The sequence below is a fragment of the Gekko japonicus genome, unplaced genomic scaffold (assembly GCF_001447785.1).
Source record: "Gekko japonicus isolate JY-2015 unplaced genomic scaffold, Gekko_japonicus_V1.1 scaffold212, whole genome shotgun sequence".
Taxonomy (NCBI): Eukaryota; Metazoa; Chordata; class Lepidosauria; order Squamata; family Gekkonidae; genus Gekko; species Gekko japonicus.
Genome location: NW_015161953.1, coordinates 1,078,938 through 1,097,905, shown reverse-complemented (window position 1 = coordinate 1,097,905; position 18,968 = coordinate 1,078,938). Strand labels below are relative to the sequence as shown.

General features: G+C 46.0%; 1 protein-coding gene across 1 annotated transcript in view; it reads right to left on the bottom strand.

Moving 5' to 3' along the window:
• Window positions 1–18,968, bottom strand: part of SLIT3 (slit guidance ligand 3) — a gene marked incomplete at its 3' end in the record, with an annotated part of 512,561 nt that overhangs the window by 464,410 nt on the left and 29,183 nt on the right. Inside the window, exon 2 of the mRNA XM_015429462.1 lies at window positions 185–256. Coding sequence (XP_015284948.1) covers window positions 185–256 — 72 coding nt within the window. The remainder of the gene's footprint in view (window positions 1–184; window positions 257–18,968) is intronic.

The following is an 18,968-nucleotide window of genomic DNA, read 5'->3' as shown; positions in this document are numbered from 1 at the left end:
GGGGGGGGGAGGAACAGCAAACTGTTTAGAATATTGGAGGTGAGACTCAGGCAACGAGCCAGTGGATAGGGACAGCTTCTGAGTGATACATCATGGAGCCAACTGATTTAGGAGCATGTGGAATGTTCAGAGAGTGCCACCCCACTACTCAATTATATATAAGGAGAGATGTTCTTATACTCACAGAACACGAAGATTCTTAAGCCCGGCAAAGTCCACCTTTGTAATCCTTGTAATGTTGTTTCTGTCTAAGTCTCTGCAAAGGAAAAAGCAAATTAATGTTTAACATAGTACTTGCCAGGCTTCTCAGCTCTTCAAGAAATAATTTAAGAGCATCCCTTCTCTGTAGGATATAGAACATCAGCCTTTTATGCTACAGGATTAAGCCAGGGCGAAATTTAGTCCTCCCAGAAAATTGTTTAACAATCTTTACAACAATTGGTGTGTCAATCAGACAAGACTAATTGGGCCCTGATTAATGACACTAGCACACTGGAGGCAGTACCACAACTAGAGCCACACTGCACTTTTTTGCAATAACACAGCCAGATCTGCCAGTCTTTCCCATAACAATCATAAATGGATTACTCTGTTCTTGATATTTTTAATAAAATTAATTGCCTTTAGAAACCTTAGGAAATAACACAAGTGGAGGAGGAAGAGGACAATAGTCACAGAATTGGGCCTGAACATGGTACGGATGCCACAGTCACACAAAACTAGTCCCAGTTCTATACATTCTACAGAGAAGAGCTTTAAATTGCCAAAGAAAGACCAAGCAGTTATGCCAAACTGCCTCTTCTACAGAGAGGACTGGTACTTCCATGATGCATGGCATTTTGCAAAATCTAACAAATGTCACACTATCTTGAACATTTTATGCTTTCTTTTGTTGCTTTTTTAATGTGAATTTCTAGCCACCATGGTTTCAGAGATGCCTGGAAATAGACAAACATCACTTGTATGACTATATCCAGACTCTTTTCTTTAACCATAAAAATCCAAAATTACAGTCCTATCTCCTATCACATGCCCATACCGTTCCTCCTGCTCCTATACTGTTTTTATTAATTATATTAATAATCAGCACCACCTAAACTCTGCAGATATTCAGTACAGACTTTCAGACCTAAATACTAACAATATGTACAAAATGTCTGACTGCTTTGAACTTCTGTCATATACTCAGATTGTTACAATAAAAGAGTGTCTGTGTCATGTTTCCACTTAAAAGACGCAATACAACATGTAGCCTTCGTTAATGAACCACATCTATATACAATTTTTAATACCAGATGCCTACAGTTTATTTATTTGCTACTTTTAACACATTCAAAATGATCATTAGAAAAAATGCAGGTGATATTTAACTACTTGAGGTACGTTGTGACTTTAGCAACTTTTTGCAAACCTATTCCTGCCCTGACTAGCACTGCACATCATGAGCACTGATTAGGGTCAAACACGAAGCTTTGTTCCAACAAAGCATTTCATCTGTAAAATAGCTGGTATTCTAGCCACACTTACTATATCTCTCCTATCAATTTCCATTATTTTTTAACCCTGACAGTGTTGCCAAATCTGAAGGCTTCTCCTGAAGTTTCAGGTTTTAGCCTTCTTATTAAGATATCCAAGGGAAGAAGGTAAATATCAGGATGAGGGGCAGGGCTTCAAGGCCTCCCACTGTGGTAGAAGGTATCCCACTGGCAGCCCTTTTTGCTTTCAGCCACTCCAAGTAGAAGTGGCAGAAATGTTTTTAAATCAGCATTGTCTGTGCTTAAGGTTGCAAGGCCCCTCAGCAGAGGATGGGGGTACTCAACAGGAGCAGTAGGGAGGCCCATCCAGTGTGTCTATGTCACTGACCACGTAACCTAGTAACCTCATCACTTCCAGGATGATGGGGAAACACTCTGGTATTTGGGCAAAAACTCTATGATAAATTTGACTTCTACCAGGGCTTGGGGGGGGGGCACGACGGGAAGTAGTTTCAGAACCTCTTTGTGGAAACAAACTTCTCAAAAAATGTTTAAAAGTTCATGATATTGTTTCAAAGAATCCCATGTGTTTCGCCTTCATTTCTCTCTTGAGAGTTCTGGCACCTCTTTTTCCGGAAAAAAAAGCCCTGACTTCTACCATAGAGTTTTTGCCCATATGCCAGAGTGTCACCCAGATGTGATGACGTCACTTCTGGATCATGTGGGCAATGACATACGTCAATGCATGTTGGATAGATCTCTCTCTTTTTCATACGTTTCCCCCCACTGGCCAGATGATCAATGGTGGGGTGATGGGGACCTAGCAATGGGGGGAACCCGCCTCCACTGAGGGAGGGTTGGCAACCCTATCTGTGCTATGACATAATTTCTAGGGAAAACATTGTAGTGATGTTGGGTAGCTATATGTATCACCATGTGGGTTTTACCTCTATTATTTGTTACATATGTTTTGCCCTGAAACTCTGCCCTGTCTGTCCATTAAACAATTTCTCACCTTCATAGGCCATAATCTTCCCACATTCCCAAGTATTAACGTTTTTAATCAGAAAACCCTTTTACTTACTATGCAGTTCTTGAAAATTTCCAGCACAGTCTACCCATAGTTGGCAGTAATAATAGGAGGTCTCACTAGGGTTGCTAGGTCTGGGCTGGAAAATACCTGGAGACTTTGGAGGTGGATCCAGGAGAGGGAGGGGTTTGGGGAGGGGAGGGGCGTTAACATGGTAAAATGCCATAGAGTCCACTCTTCAAAGCAACCATTTTCTCCAGGGAAGCTGATCTCTGTCAGCTGGAGATCAGTTGTAAAAGTGGAAAATCCCCAGGCCCCACCTGGGGACTGGCAACCCTAGGCCTCACCAGGCCTAGTCCAACACAATGTACAACAGTACTACAGGCAGCTACCTAGAAAAAGCAACAACTCCCAGATAAACTGGGAAATCCTGTAGAGCACATAGAATTTGCCCCACCTTAACCCAAACTTGTGAGAAATATTGTCTGAGGTGAAAGAGCACTGATTTCCCCAGTGCCCTAGGTTTTCTAGACCATAGCCTATTTCATTCCACACAAATATGCTCACTTGTATGGAACACAGGAAAAGAGGTGCAACTGGGTAAAAACATCAAGAATTCTCTTTGTGCGCAACACTTGCATCCCTATCAATTTTTATCCTGCCCCTCTTCCAAGGAACTCATAAAAGAGTACAGGGTTCTTCCCACCATTTTATCACCACAACATAGGGTTGCCAAGTGGCACTTACCCTGCCAGTGGGGGACTCCCGTGCAGATCCTGGCGCGCGCTGCATGCACGTCACAGGGAAGTGACGTCATGACGCCGGGCACGCTGAGGGCGGGGCCACGACCATACAAGGGAAAACCATAGAGTTTTCCCTTGTATGGCCGTGGCCCCGCCCCCAGCATGCCCGGCATCATAACGTCACTTCCCTGTGAAGTGCACGCTGGGGCGGGGTTCCCCCCGGGGCCCGATTCCCCAGCGTCAGGGAACAGGCCTCTGGGGCGGGGGGGTTTCTGCCCCCCGGGGGGACTTGGCAGCCCTACCACAACACCTTTGAGAGATAACTGAGGATGAGAAAAACTGATTGGCCCAAAGTCACCCAGTGGACACTGCATACAACTGAATGAGGCTAAATGAAGATTTCGAGGAATTTCAGACAGGCGATATCTCCCGGTAGGGAACCGGTTTTCAACCGGGTTCTGGTCTGTCATTTCAGACAGAACCCGGTTGAGAATCGGTTCCCTACCGGGATGTAACTGCCATTTCAGACACAGAAGCCTCTGTTCCGTTTAGGAACTGGGACGGAAGTGTTTTACCTGTAAACCGCTTCAGAGTAGTCTCCCGTTCCCTCTCCCGGTTCCGATACGCTTCTTTCCCGCCTTTTTTCGGCCGTGCAGGCTTTTTTTTTTTTTTGAACGTTCGATTTATAGCGATATATTGATATAACGCTATACCAGAACTTCAAACTCCAATGGGATCGCTATTGAGATCGTTTGGAGTTCTGGTATATCGAACTATAAATCGGACTTTAAAAAAAATTGATCGCCCGCGCGGGAAGAAAACGGCGGGAAAACAAAGCTCTCCCTATAGAGTTGCCAGGTCTGACTTGGGAAATATCTGAGGACTTTAGGGTTGGAGTCAGGAGACTTTTGTGGTGGTATTTCATGTGCTGTCACTTTCAGGTCAAAGGTCAAGTGATATCACTTCCCAAGCTCCACCCCTAAATCTCCAGGAATTTCTCTCACATACTCTCTCATACACACGCACACACACCGGGTTCTGATGGGGCGGGCAATGGCTCACAGCACAGCTGCAGCACGGGCCCAGGGATTTAACCCCCCCCCCTTCTTTGCTTCAAGCTGGAGCTTGGGGACAAGTCAGATGACAGAGAGGATGAGCACAATGCCCACAACTGGCCCCAGCCCTAGAGTGCTTCCTGGACAGTGACGTGGAGGGGCCTGCGCCACACGAGGGCTTCTCTGCCAAGCAGGTGGCATTGGGGTGGGGAGTGGAGGTACAGCGCCAGGTGGCCATGTGCGTGCTGAACTGGGCTCAGAGCACTTGGGAGATAGGGTGCCTCTCATGCGCTCTGGAAGGGGCGATCAGGAGTCTGGCTGGCCCGCTAGGGAAGGGGCTCTGGTCTTCTTGCCACCAGCCCCCTTCTCCATAGACAGAGGAAGGAATGAAGCACTTTGGCTTCCCCAGGCCACCGGCTCCGAACAGCACAGTGGGCCTGGGGATGATGAATTACCACCCCTCTCCTCATGGTCGCCCACATCTTCAGGGAAAGGATGGACACCAACAGGCAGAGCACATGGCCAGGCCAGCCCCCCAAGGACAGCATCCTGAGTTCCTTGGCAGACTGGCAGTGAGGACCCACGGCCGCTCCCACATCCTCCTCCCAGACAAAAGTGTGGCTTGGGTTGGGGCTGGCCTGGGCCCTACCCCCCTGCCCACTTGGGAGCACATGGCTGCATGCAGACCGACCTGACCTTGAGTTGGCTTCCTGGAGCATACAACTAACAGCTCAGCAGTAAAGGGCCGCAGCAACCCCATCCGACCTCAGTCCGAGTCCTAGTATGCATGCAGGCAGCCTAGCAGTGGATACAGCACACGGTATCAGCTGCAGCAGCCCCCAGCTCGTCCTAGCCTGAATGAGGGCTGCTGCGAGCTGGGGGGTGTCTTTATACCACCCACCTGACCCACACTCTTGGAGCCCAAAATGAAAAGCTGTGTAAAATGCAAGGGGAAGAACGCAGCATTGAGTCCTCCAGTAGCAGTGATGCTCTAACCTCCACTCTATGGCTACCATAGAGACTAGGAGGGAGCTCACCTGATGGACACCATTTTGTCTCCCACTGCCAATGATAAAAAAACAGGCTATGAGTTCTCAGACCAGGGGAACTCCGTCCTTATTGGGGGGGATGGCAAGACTACCTCTCTAATGAAATAACACTGCTGTTGCAGGGTGTTCACCATCTACCCTTGGTTTACTATCTGTGGTTCTAGTGCAGGAAAAAGGCCCTTCGAAAGACTCCATAGGAAAGAATGGCCACCAGTAATACAAGTACAGACACAGTTTTACACATGCAGCCAGTTTGTTCCCAAGGAGCTCAGAGCAGCTTACATACAGTTCCCAGACTGTCTCCTAATCAGGCCAGACCCACTTAGCTTCAGTATCAGAAAAGGTCCATATTCTTTCATTGCAATATGACATCTAAAGGCCTAACTGGTCAGTCTGGCTCTTTCCTCATGACCATGTCAACATTAGAAACAGGCTCAAGAATAAACAGCTTGGTTTCATCATTGACAACCCTCTATCTGGGCCTTAGAAAAACGTTTATAACTAAACGCCTAGAGAAATGCTCGGCACTGCCCTCTGCTGGCTACAGTCCTCTCAATAACATGGACCACATGGCCTCACTAATTTAAAGGTTACTCTACTGTAGAACAAAATGACAACAGGGTCACTAATGTGGCCTCTCTCATTTGGTATATCTCAGGGGTGTTAAAAGTAGAATTTCAGTCATAATTGCCCATATAGGGCTGCCTTTTGTTGGAAACATCCCAGATTGTCACATCTGCAGAGAGTGAAACAAGGCTGCAGGACCGCACAGCATGAAGCCTGCCTATTTTTCATAAAATGTTAATATGTACTATTACACACAGTGTTACAGAGCAATCATTTTATTTTCTGTATGATACTAATATTCCCTTTAGAGTTGTATTTTTTAAAATCATACCCCATTTTTGGTGTAAAGTTTTGTTTTCTTTTTGCAAGTAGCAGACGTGAAAGCAGTTTGAGAAGTGCCAAGTGAACTGTGCAATTAGAGCAAAGAAAAGGAAAGCTTCAGCTATCAGCTCACTGACATTATATAGCATGGCAAAAGGGGCAGTTCTGAAAAATTAGCACCACTCAGTAAATAACACAACAGACTGAAACATCAGAAGGCAAAACTCCTTTCTAGAGGAAGTATCAAACGTTCTAAGCATTGTTCTGTGGTTTCTATTGAGTTGTGAGCCACCTCAAGCAGGTCTGGAGAGGCAGCAAACAAATTTTCTAAATAAATAAAGAAATACTGGTCCCACATCTTGGCAGTAACACCCCATGAACATCATGGTGTTACGAGCATTTTACAGTGTCTCACAAATTTGTACAGAAGTTGGGTGCCGGCCTAAGCAGAGTTATGCCCTTCTAAGCCCATTGACCTCCCTCATGGATCACTGCCTTGACGTAGTGAGGGGGCTTGTGTGGTTCGATGAGGCTGTGGGCTATGCCATGGAGGGCCACCCAGGATGGACAGGCCACAGCAGAGAACGCAGACCAAGTGTGATCCACTGGAGAAGGAAATGGCAACCCACCCCAGTATCTTTGCCAAGAAAACCCCATGGACAGTATCAAAAGGCTAAAAGAGATTACACCAGAAGATGAGCCCCTCAGGTCAGAAGGTGTCCAATATGCTACTGGGGAAGAGCAGAGGGCAAGTACAAGTAACCCCAGAAAGAGTGAAGCGGCTGGGCCAAAGCCGAAAGGACGCTAAGTTGTGGATGTGTCTGATGGTGAAAGGAAAGTCCGATGCTGCAAAGAACAATACTGCATAGGAACCTGGAATGTAAGATCTATGAATCAAGGCAAGCTTGATATGGTCAAAAATGAGATGGCAAGATTGAATGTCGACATCTTGGGGATTAGTGAACTAAAATGGACAGGAATGGGCGAATTTAACTCAGAAGGCCATTATATCTACTACAGTGGCCAAGAAAAAATGGTGTGGCCTCTATAGTCAACAAAAGAGTGCGAAAGGAAGTATTGGGATACAATCTCAAAAATGACAGAATGATCTCAGTCTGAATCTCTCTCAAACAGAGAAACACAAATCACAATGCATTTTGAAAAAGCCTGTTAATTGTGATGTTGAAATTTAGATCTCTTTAATGTTTCCATTTCAGGCACATCAGAGTCTCATTTTGCGTGCCTTTTCTTTAGCAAATTTTGTCACCAATTCCTTCAGGTCAAGGACTGATGCTTTGGCATGTTCAATTGAAATAGTTGCCAAACCAATTAGTCTCTTTTGCAGCATTATCGAACATATGTGTGTTTTTATAAGTTTGAGTTGTGAGAAGCTGCATTCACCACTTGCCACTGACACTGAAAGTGTGAGAAGGATCCTTAGAGCAACAGAAACATTAGGCACACTATCCTGGAGTTTTTGTTGAAGTATGAAGAGAAGTATTCTTTGTGGTGGCATAGACTTTACAAGTCTTCAAGCTACTGCTTGCAGCTCACAACACAGATCTTCAGCATCAATATCTTTGTTTCCATTGTGCATCAATGCTTGTTCCAAATTCTTGCAGGCCTTACATACATCTTCAACCTGTTTGGGAACCGCCTAAACAAAATAGGTTTCCCATCAACTGTATAATTTCCTCTCCTTTTCAGGAAAGCTCATGGATTAGCAGAGCAAGGGTGAGGAGAAGTGTCAACGTGCGACAAAGCACAGCCACTTGGGAGAAGCCTGTGAGGCAACACCGTAGATAATGATTAGCAACACGGGACAAGTAGTGCCATGCTGTGCAGGGCATGTGACATTTACCCAAGCACCCAACTGACACACTGCTGGCCCCGCCATGCCTTTCACCTGTGCCTGAAAGAGGGCCTGCTCTGAGTACGGGAGCCAGGGTCAAATGACACACCATCACATGCAATTCCCTCCTCCCAAATGATATAGAGGACAAGCCACCACAGGAGCCTGTGGTCATGACACAAAGAAGGAAAAACTGCCAATCCCCCCCCCCGGGTCACTTTACCACTCATAAATGCTTCTCCAGTCACCCATGCCAATTTTCTCCTCATTATGGAAGAACTACATGTTTAGTACCTTTTCCACCATGGGGGGATGTTGAGGGGGGAGCAAGAAAATGGGAAAATGGGTCTCAAGAAAGGGTTAAACAGAGCTTCCAGTTTGTGGATTGGCAATGGCGGTTGCTCTCCCTAGACCTCGGGGGAGTGATTAGCATACCAGCGGTATGTAGCCAGTCCTCCAAGAGCTTATAGCAGCCCCTGTCAGAAGAGCTCTGTAAACTCTTGGAGGATTGGCTACATTAGGGGTGTGTCACCTAATATGCAAAGGAGTTCCTGCTACAAAAAGAGCCCTGTAAGTCCTTTTCCCTTATATTTTCTTTGTAGTTTTTCTAGTCTTACAAAAAATAATAAAAATATCCCTCCGGGGATTTAAAATAAGAAAGAAAGAAAGGGTTAAACACACACACCCATATATTCTGCTCAAAACTCAGGCCTCCAAATGCATAAGGCAAGAAGTTATGGGTAATGGCACATCATGTGTAAATCGGCCCCACCGATGAGAGGGGGATTCATTTTCAGATCACAGCATGGATAACTGATTTGCAAAAAGGGAGAAAGGGAGGAGCAGAATACCCCCCCCCCAGTCAGAAACAACCCCTCTGCAGGCTGGTTTGAGCCCCAGAAAGAGAAAAAGGAAAGCAAGATATCAGAAGAATGGAGCACAGAAGCAGCAGATCTGGACTGGATCCAGAAATTTCCTCTATTCTAGCACCCTGCTCTAAAGAAGAGTTTGATGTTTAGTGAGCTAAAATTTCTATTGGTATATCACCTCCTATAAACCAAAGCCAGTGTAGGAGGTGAAAGAGACTAGCTCCTTCCCCTAGGTTTTTCATTCCAGTATAGGCATCACATGAGAAGGAAGGGAGATTAGAAAGAGCAGAGAGTTTACCTTTCCTTTCCCTTTCCACACATACCCCACAAAAGCACCCTTCATCTCCCCATTCCCTCCCCCCCCCCGGTTCCACGGCGTTTGCCCACCATGAAGAAAAGCCCATGCTGGGCAGGGGGAGCTCTTTCCCAGCACTCCCAAGGGGAAAAAAGAAGGGGCAGGCAAAGAAGAACGTGACCCCCCGGCCCCTCCAACTCCTACATGCCCCAGAAAGCACTTTGCAATCCAAAAGCAAGACCGAGAGCTCGGCGTTGCGGTTCTCCCGGGTTTCCGGCGCCCTCGACAGTGGCGCAAGCAAGTTCCCTGGCATGGATGTTCCCATCTGTCTCCCGGACCAGGCAAGGGCCAGAAAGCAGCCCGTCTAGCAGCTTCAACAGAACTGATTACCTGAGTGGCTTTGACGGTGGTGCCTGGCTTAGCATTGCCGAAGTCGCCCAGATAGTACTGCTCAAGGCAGCTGCTCGCTGCCTGGGTGGAGACATATGAAGGGGGACAGGTCATAGAGATGGTGTCCGCTGAGCATCAGGCAGGCGCCCTGGGCACTGTGCTGCCAAAGAGAGGGGTAGGGCAGGGCAAGCCAGTACCACCTTGGAGGTGGCGCTCTAGGCAACTGCCTAACTCCACTATATGGCCCTGGTGTTAGGCTTGGAAAACAATAGATATGCATTTAAGCATAAAATTTGTGTGATTTAATCACATAGTGATAAAACTTTTCCTTGCAACAGCTCATGAAAATAAACCACAGGTGGTAGTCAGTTAGCCTCTCTGTAATCTTTTAAAGAATGTGAAAAGTTGTAGTTAACAAAAAAAAAGCTAAGAGATAAAGAAGGGATATTGTGCCATTGTTGTAGAATGTTACCATTACCACAGCACCATCAGATAACTTTGATTTACCAGACAGGCAACCTTCCAATGAGATTACAGTATTTTATGAGCACGTACTCAGTCATAACAGTGCACAAAGTAAGCAGCTAGTGCTTAAGACTTTTCCTCCAGTGAAAAAAAACGCTTTTCCTCTGGTGAAAACAGATGGGTGGGGTCCCCTTTGACCATCAAGAAAGCCATGCAGGGGATCATGGGGCCTGCATGGACAAAAGACGTGGGACAGGAGCTTTAGTAAGAGGGGTTAATTAGAAAAAAGTAAGAAAAGAGTAGCACCTTAAAGGGAAAAATTAGGTGAGGATTAAGTGAAAAACCTGGCTAGATCCAACCCACAGTTCACACGGCAACGAAAGCAAAAATTCTTTTCAAGAAGTACAAAGTGGGATACTTGGTGTGAACACGACAAGAAGCATGAAGACACCTATTTCCATCCTCAGCATCCTGTTTATCTACTTGCATAGCCGGCCCTGCCAGTTCTTACCAAACATCCATTACGTACTGAACTCTAGGTGGTCCCCTATCTGTTGGCAGATATTAATCCTGAAACCACTTACTTTGTTACAAAATTATTAATGATAGTTTTATCTGTCAAGCAAAAAAAATCTGGCTTGACCCAATTGTAACAGAACCCAATTGGATTTATACCCCGCCCTTCACTACCCGAAGGTTTCTCAGAGTGGTTAATGTGTTTTAAGTGAATATTTAAACAAATTATAGTTTTATTAATGACTTCCGTTTTAACATTTTAGATCTTCTAGATTTGATTATTTCGCCTGTACATTTTTATTGTAAAGTTTGTATTTGGAGGCTAACGTTGTATATCCACGTTTGATAATTGAGCTTAAGACCTTTGGTCATAGAAGCTAATAAACGTAAGTAAGTATCTACTTGCATAAAGCAGGCAGGGCTGAAAGAAGCTAAAGCACGAATAATTGTTCCTCAAACTATACTGTATGTAACATGCATGGGATAACTGTGTCCCTATCTATAGAAACATGGGCTTTAGACAACAAAACCATCCTCAGAGGGCCAGTTAAAACAGAATATTGGATTTTGTACTCAACACCTATCAAATAATATGGGTCACACATTGACAAAGTGGCTGACCCATGGCCTCATTTTTCTCTCCAGATATGGCAACAATGGCTATTTGTGATGAAAGACAGCCTCAGATGACTGATTAGCATCAAAATCTGGAGTCAAAAGCAGGGGGAGTTGTGCACGCCTGCACTCCAAGCCGCGAATTCATGGCTTGGAGTGCAGATGTGTGTGCCCTCTGCTTCTTCTCCAAAGCAGTTGAAGGGATCCTTTAAATGCTTTGGATAAGAAGCGGGGGGGGGGCATGCACCTGCACTCCAAGCCACAAATTTGCAGCTTGGAATGCAGGTGTGTGCTGGCCCCCACTTCTTCCCTAAAGCGTTTAAAGAGATCCTTTAAATACTTTGGGGGAGAAGTGGGGGGGCGCCTGCAATCCAAGCCGCAAATTTGTGGCTTGGAGCACAAGCACTGGTCCCCAACATGATGACATCACTTCTGAGTTACATCATCACTTTTGGGCTGTCCCCACCCCCCCTAGAACGCCCCCCCAAAGTCCCCCACTGGGACATGGCAACCCTAGTCCAACCTCAAGACTCTCACTCTCCATAACATCAGAACAGCTGTCAGCACAGGAGTGTGACTGCTCTGGTAAGTCTCTTCCCCAAATCCATCTCTCTGCCTCAGCTTGTCCAGCAACCCTTGCCTCAAGGGAACAAACCTGTCCCTGAGAACCACAAGCTCCATGCAGCGAGCACACACCCACAATTTCCACTCAATGGGTACATAATCATAAATGTGGCATGCTACGGAAAATACTAGATAGCCCCAGTGGCTTTCTACCTTTGTAACTGATTAGTAGTTTTAAGGTATTTAGAGAAAGGCAGGGTACCCAGGCCTGATCCCCAGGCCAAGAGTCCTTTGACTCTTGCCCTTAGGCCTCTGCCTAAGTGGAGCTTTACAATTCAGAGGCCCACAGCCTCTGCCTCCAAGCAGCAACACAGGATTGCCAGCCTCCAGATTGGGCCTGGAGATCTCCCACTTTTACAATTGATCTTCAGGTGACAGAGATCAGCTCCCCTGGAGAAAATGGCTGCTTTAAAGTATGGCCTTTATGGCATTGTACCATACTGAGGCCCCTCCCCTCCCCAAACCCTGCCCTCTCCTGGATCCATCCTCAAAGTCTCCAGTAGGGTTGCCAAATGGGCCTGGGGGGCGGGGAATCCCCCGCTTCGGAGCCCCGATTTCCGCCCCGGCGGAATCAGGGCCCGGGGGGAACCCCGCCCCTGAAGCTGTGTCACCAGAGGTGACACAGCCACGTTGCCATATGGTTTTCCCCCCGACGAGCTCGGCCACGCATTCAACGTCAGCAACGTTGCACGTCACTTCCGGTGACGTCCTGCCGGCACTCGCACACACACACACCCAAAAGGACCTCCCGGACACCGACGAGGCTCCCCCACTCCGAGGGGTAAGTGGATTTGGCAACCCTAGTCTCCAGGTATTTTCCAACCCAGACATGGCAACCCTACAGCAACAGCAGAAGCTGTGGCTTGCAATCAGCCCCAGGAAAACAGACCTTGCTCAGTGAGCAACAGACCCAGACAATTGAACTAATGGTCAATGGATGACCGGGGGTATTACATGACACTGAACAAAAATACCTTTTTTCCCCCAGTCAGCTCTTTCAATCCCACAAAATAAATACTGTTAAAAGATCAGAAGGAAACCAATAAATATATTTCTGTGTTTCTCAAACTGTGAAGTGGAAAACCCTGGCTTGGTGAAAGGACACATGCTAACTCACCACATCTTGGCTGACTCAATGGGTCAATGGAGTTTCATCAGACCCTATAACGGATTGTTGATTTGGGCTCCTCATACTAAGCAGCCAGTCTCTGGAGAGATAACCAAGCTAATGTCAAACAAACATCTTGATTTCCTGCTCACCCCGCTATCCATGCTTTCTCTTGTTCAGCCTGTCTTTTGTGACTCACTTTCCACTTCCCTCTCGTGACAGGGCTTCCAGACTACCTGCCCTTGCCATTCTTCTTCCCCCAGACACCAAAGTGAGAGGGAAGAAAGAGTTGTCCCAAGGCATCTACTGAGGTCTGGGCCAAAAGTTACCCTACGTGTAGAAGCAGAGTTCTGAAGTGAGTAAGTGAGAGCTATCGCTCTCCTTCGGCAATCAGTCCCATTACACAATTTCACTGTAGAAAGAAGCAGGAGGCTGGAGGGCTGTCCCTGGGTTGTATAACAGGTTTGAAAAACTGGAATCCCTTGTAAGAGAGAGAGAGGGTGAGAGAGGTTCCTTTCCTTAGAATGAAATATCTAGCACTTCTCTAGAAGCATACAAATTCCCCCTTCCATTTCTGCTAAATAATTCCATCACCAGTAACCTTTTTTTGCTGCCTTATCTTGCAAAGTTTGTATCACTTGTATTTTTCATTATAATTAACACACACACACAAAAGATTTCTTCAGGGTTTTTGTTTAACCATTTCAAGGTGTTTACCAATGGCAGCTAGAAATTTCAATTTACTGTACAGGCCACAACTATATTGGTGGGGGTGGGGTTGCAAACGAAAAAAATCACATATTTGGCTACTTTTAATGGGTTTTTATTTTTAAATAGAACATGTGGAGCCAGGCAAAGCAGCAGTGCTAGGACATAGGTGTACAAGCGATTGGGGGTGGGGAGAGAAAATAATAGAATGCAATGATTTCAGATAGAAATATAAACACAGACTACAATGGCATGGAATGCCTACTTTATATAAACACCAATCAAGTTAGTTCAGAGCTAAGCTGTTACTTTGTAGAAAGCTTTACCCATAAGCACCCATAGCCATTTAATATAAAGCATGTTTTGTTAAAAAGTAGGAGGATGTTTTAAAAATACAGTAAAACATTCTACAAAAAGGAATGTTACAAGCATACAGGTCAGTCCTGATACAAAACTCCGAATCGCTTAACCATTCTGTCACTCATCTCTCTCTCTCTCTCTCTCTCTCTCTCTCTGCAAGACTCATTAACCTCTGCCAGTCACTGGAACATTGCTGGATTGCGATCCTATACAGGTGGGGTTCAGCTGCCCCTTGCTGACTCAGTTAAGAGCCTAGGGCAGTGATAGCGAACCTTTTAGAGACCGAGTGCCCAAACTGTGACCCAAAACTAGGCTTGCCAAGTCTCCCTGGGGGGCAGGGAAACCCCCGCCCGAGAGGCCCATTACCCGCCACCGGCTGATCGGGCCCTGGGGGGAACCCCACCCCCAAAGCACGCAGCATGCCCGGTGTCAGCACGTCACCCGGAAGTGACGTGATCACGTCGGGCACGTTGGGGGCGGGGCCACAATCATCCGAGGGAAAACTCTATGGTGCGCATGGACTCCCAAACAAAGACTGGACTCCCCCGCTATACAACAGGTGAGGACATGGCAACCCTACCAAAAACCCACTTATTTATCGCAAAGTGCCAACATGGCAATTTAACATACCGAGGTTTTACTTTAGAAAAAACAACTCATACATTAACTTAAGATGATCCAAACAAAGTAAGGAAAGCAATCCCAAATGCTTTCATTTACTTAAAATTATTTGGCAAAGAAATCAACACTTTAATGATGGTCTGGGCCTGGCTGGGGCGATGGCATGTGTGCCCACAGAGAGAGCTCTGAGTGCCACCTCTGGCACCTGTGCCATAGGTTCGCCACGACTGGCCTAGGGGTTATACAGGACCTAGCATTACTGCTGGAGAAGTAAGTTAATGCAGCCACAAGAAATGTTTTCTTTCCACTGTGTTTAGCCTCAAAGTTGGCCCCTACCTTGACTCAGCTGATCTGTCCACATGGATTCACATTATGGTAACATCAAAACCTACAGTACTGTAACATGGTCCATATCAGCCTCCCTTCAAAAGCAACTCCGACACTCCAGTTTGTGTAGACTGCCACACTTGGTTATTATCAGGAACTAAATAGAGCATGCACATTACACATATTCTGCTGTCACTCACTGACTGCCCATTAGTTGTCAGATTCAATTCAAGATACTGGTTATCACATACCACAAGGCCTTCATGACCTTGGACCTTGTATCTACGAAGGTATCTCCCCCTATACCCCACCACCACAACTTTGCTTATATGAACAGGACTTTCTACAGGTGCCACTCTGCAAATACGCAAGAGCAATAACTGCCTGTACACATGCCTTCTCTGTAGTGGCCCTCACTTAGGAAATGGCCTGAGATTTCAGATTTCTGTAATCCTAATCCTATCATTGTAACCAGCCTCCTGGGCCCTGAACCCAGAGGGGTCTTTCCCGAGTGAGAGACACCACCAAAAACAACTCTGAACTCCACTAACAGTGTAAAGCCAGGCTTGGCTTAAACAGTGGTTTTTGATGGGAGGCTAGGAGAACCACTTCTTGGCTGGGAAACCTCAGGCCAAGTGAAGATTCGCCAGGCTGGCTGCATTGCCAAACATCCTCATGCAAGGAACACCACCCCACAGACACTTCTCTCCTGTCAGGTCAGTCCAAAAGGACTAAGAATGGGCAAATCTCTGCTCTCACCTCAGGCATATTCTACTGACCAAATGGCTAGTCTTTTGTCTCTCAAATGTACAGGCAAGCAGGGACAAAGAGCCTCTGGTCTGTGCTATTGTCATAAATGAAGAATGTTGCATCTTTCCAGCCACAACTTCTGGTTCACTTGTATGTCAGGAAATACCTTTGGAATAATCCTCTCATTCCTGTCTCCATCTATTTGTATAAAGTATCTGCATTCTTACACCTATGCCAGTCCTATCAAGGTAAACATTAACTCTCCATGTACAGTGAATGGTCACCCATTCAGGTTCATCCTGCCACACATTAAGAAACATCACCTCTTTTGTCTGGCACCAGGAAACGCCACACCACCCTATTGTTCCACAATGGACACTCCCAGCCCAACCATCTCGCACCTGGCTAGGCCCATCATAGCTATTGTCAATCCAGACTCAACCCCCTGGGACCTCATTGATCACATCTAGGCCATGCCCCTCCTGACAACTGCACCCACTGGGACACTTGATTGGCCCAAGTAATCTTTTGTCTTCACCTGGGGCAAGCCCCTCAAGACCTCCCAATGATCAGAATTGTTCTCTAATGTCTATATCCATCCAAACACACGGCCTCAGATTTTGTGTGTCTGCCCCAATGCCAACTGGCAGTTCACCCCTAAACCTTTGGTTTGGGCCATAATCTCATCTCCATGGACCCCTAAACGTCTGGACAGGTTGTATCACCCTGTAACTGACCCCTCTTTTTACTATCAGTCACCTCTGCTTTCTTAATTCTGTATTGCTTGCTCTTTTTGAATGCTTAGTGTGCTTGTAATTAGAGAAATTCTCTATTTAATTTACTCTTCAAATCTGGAGTCTTCCTACTGTGCAGGACCTTGGTATACAAGTGGTGTACGGTCCCTGTACCCCTCCCAATTCTTCTCACACCTCTTTCTCCTGCTCCTTTAGAGCCCTCCATTTCCTCATTTAGCCACAACCTCCACTTCAATTCCAGCCTTGCTTGGACCAGGCTGGGCTTCTTCCAGCTCCATCATAAGCCTGCCACTGCTGCTGAGCAGCCATTGCAGCAATCACACATATTATTGCCAAACAGTTGATGGGCAGACACCAGCCAGGTGGCACCATGCACTGCTCTCCTTCACCTTGACCCTGCCACAGCCCTTCCAAGGATGACCCTCGTGTCAGATAAGTCTGCAGGGCCACCACTGGGGAGGGAAATGGCAACTGAGCAGCTACACTGGTATACCATTCAAAGCTGATAAAAGGCATTGCATGCCACAGAACCTCCATCCAGGGCTAGGATCCAAAAGAATATTCTAAAAGCCTGCTCCTTCAGGGGGAGGCTTTTGAATCCCAGAGCCAAGAGACAATATCAGGGGAAGGTCTTGGCCTCTATGCCCTGTTGTTGGCCCACCAGAGGAACTGGTTGGCCACTGTGTGAGACAGGATACTGGACTAGATGGACCACTAGTCTGATCCAGCAGGGCTCTTATGTTCTTATATCCACAACCCAGGTCTGAATATAACTGTTATTTAAAATATTTCTATGCTGCCTATCAACACAGTTCAGGGTCTCCAAAGATGGCAAACAACATTAAAATACATCAAACATTTTAAAATTTAAAACATGAAAAACAGCATTTTATAAATATATAAATTTAAAAGAACTAAGCGAAACACATATAAACACATAAACAGGGGTAGGGCTAATAAGAGTTAGTGAGGTAATGCCAAACAAAACAAGCTGGAGAGAACTACCACTCCCTGCTTACTGACCCAGGTCTGTGCGATGCATACCAGGTCAGTCCCCTCATCTACTATTAAATCCTGGATAAACAATGCTTTACTGTAGACTGAACTAGCATTCAGCAGTATAACGTTTAGGCTTGATGGGTGATCATTTAGATTTTCAGGATCCCCTTAGTTGAAAGAAGGACCAGAAGAAGGGATGGGTATAACTTTATGATCCCTGCCTGATTCTGACTAATAATAAAATCTTTACAGTTCTAGAACATTATCTTTCAATAACAGGAGGCAGCCCATTAGATTACCCATCCAAGTCATCTTTTTGCAACATCTGAAGGAGTGGGCTGCCAACTTTTTATTTATCCTGCTCCTGCCAAGTAAGTTTACTGTGTGAAGCTTTCCCTATTACTTCATTTCCATACCAGAAAAGGCTTTGCTTCCTAATTACCTGTATGCTATGCTCAGGCTCTCTCAGAAATTCAAATGGACTAATAAACTTACAGCTGGGGGGGGGGGCTACCCATCATAAAAATTAACGATGAAAAGCTACAAAATCAACCCCCCCCCAAGTTAAAAGTGTGAGGCATAACATACATTTTTTAAATAAAGAAATGCTTTTGTAGCCTTTTTTGAGGCTACCTTTTATGAGGCCCAGGCCAAAGAAGCTATTAATTTTAATGGGCACTATCATTCCCTTTAGCAACTGTCAATCTACTTGTCCTTTTATCCCATGATTTTTGAGCTTACTTAGGAGCCTTTGATGAGGAACTTTATCAAAAGCTTTCTGGAAGTCAAGGTAAACAATATCTATTGGATTCCCCCTTGTCCACATGTTTGTTCACCCCCTCAAAGAACATTAACAGATTAGTGAGACAAGATCTTCCCTTACAGAACCCATGCTGAGTCTGCCTCAGTGGGTTTTGTTCATCTACGTGCCTACTAATTCTTTCCTTAATAATGGTTTCCACCAATTTACCCGGTATCGATGTCAGACTGACTGGCCTGTAATTTCCCGGATCTCCTCTGGAACCCTTTTTAAAGATGGGAGTGACATTTGGCAGATTTTAAGGAAAGATTACATATTTTTGTCAGGAGAGCCACAAGTTCACATTTGAGTTCTTTCAGAACTCTCGTATGTATGCCATCTGGGCCTGGTGATTTATCAGTTTTTAAGTTGTCCATCAGTTTTAGGACCTCCTCTCTCGTCACCTCAATCTGGCTCAGGTCTTTCAACACCCCTCCGGAAATCAGCGGTTCTGGAGTGGGTAAGCACTTCTCATCTTCTACCCAATTTAGAGAATTATTTTTTTGCAGCACAACTTAAAGCTATAGCATGCTACACACAACCGTCTCTACCAATGTCACGCCCTTGCTTGTCCAGGTGGGGGGCCGGCTAGCCGGACACCGCTGCAAGGGCATTCGTTCGGGTGCTCTGTCCAATCCTGGCGTTATCCTGGGTCCAGGCCGAGGAAGGGGGTTG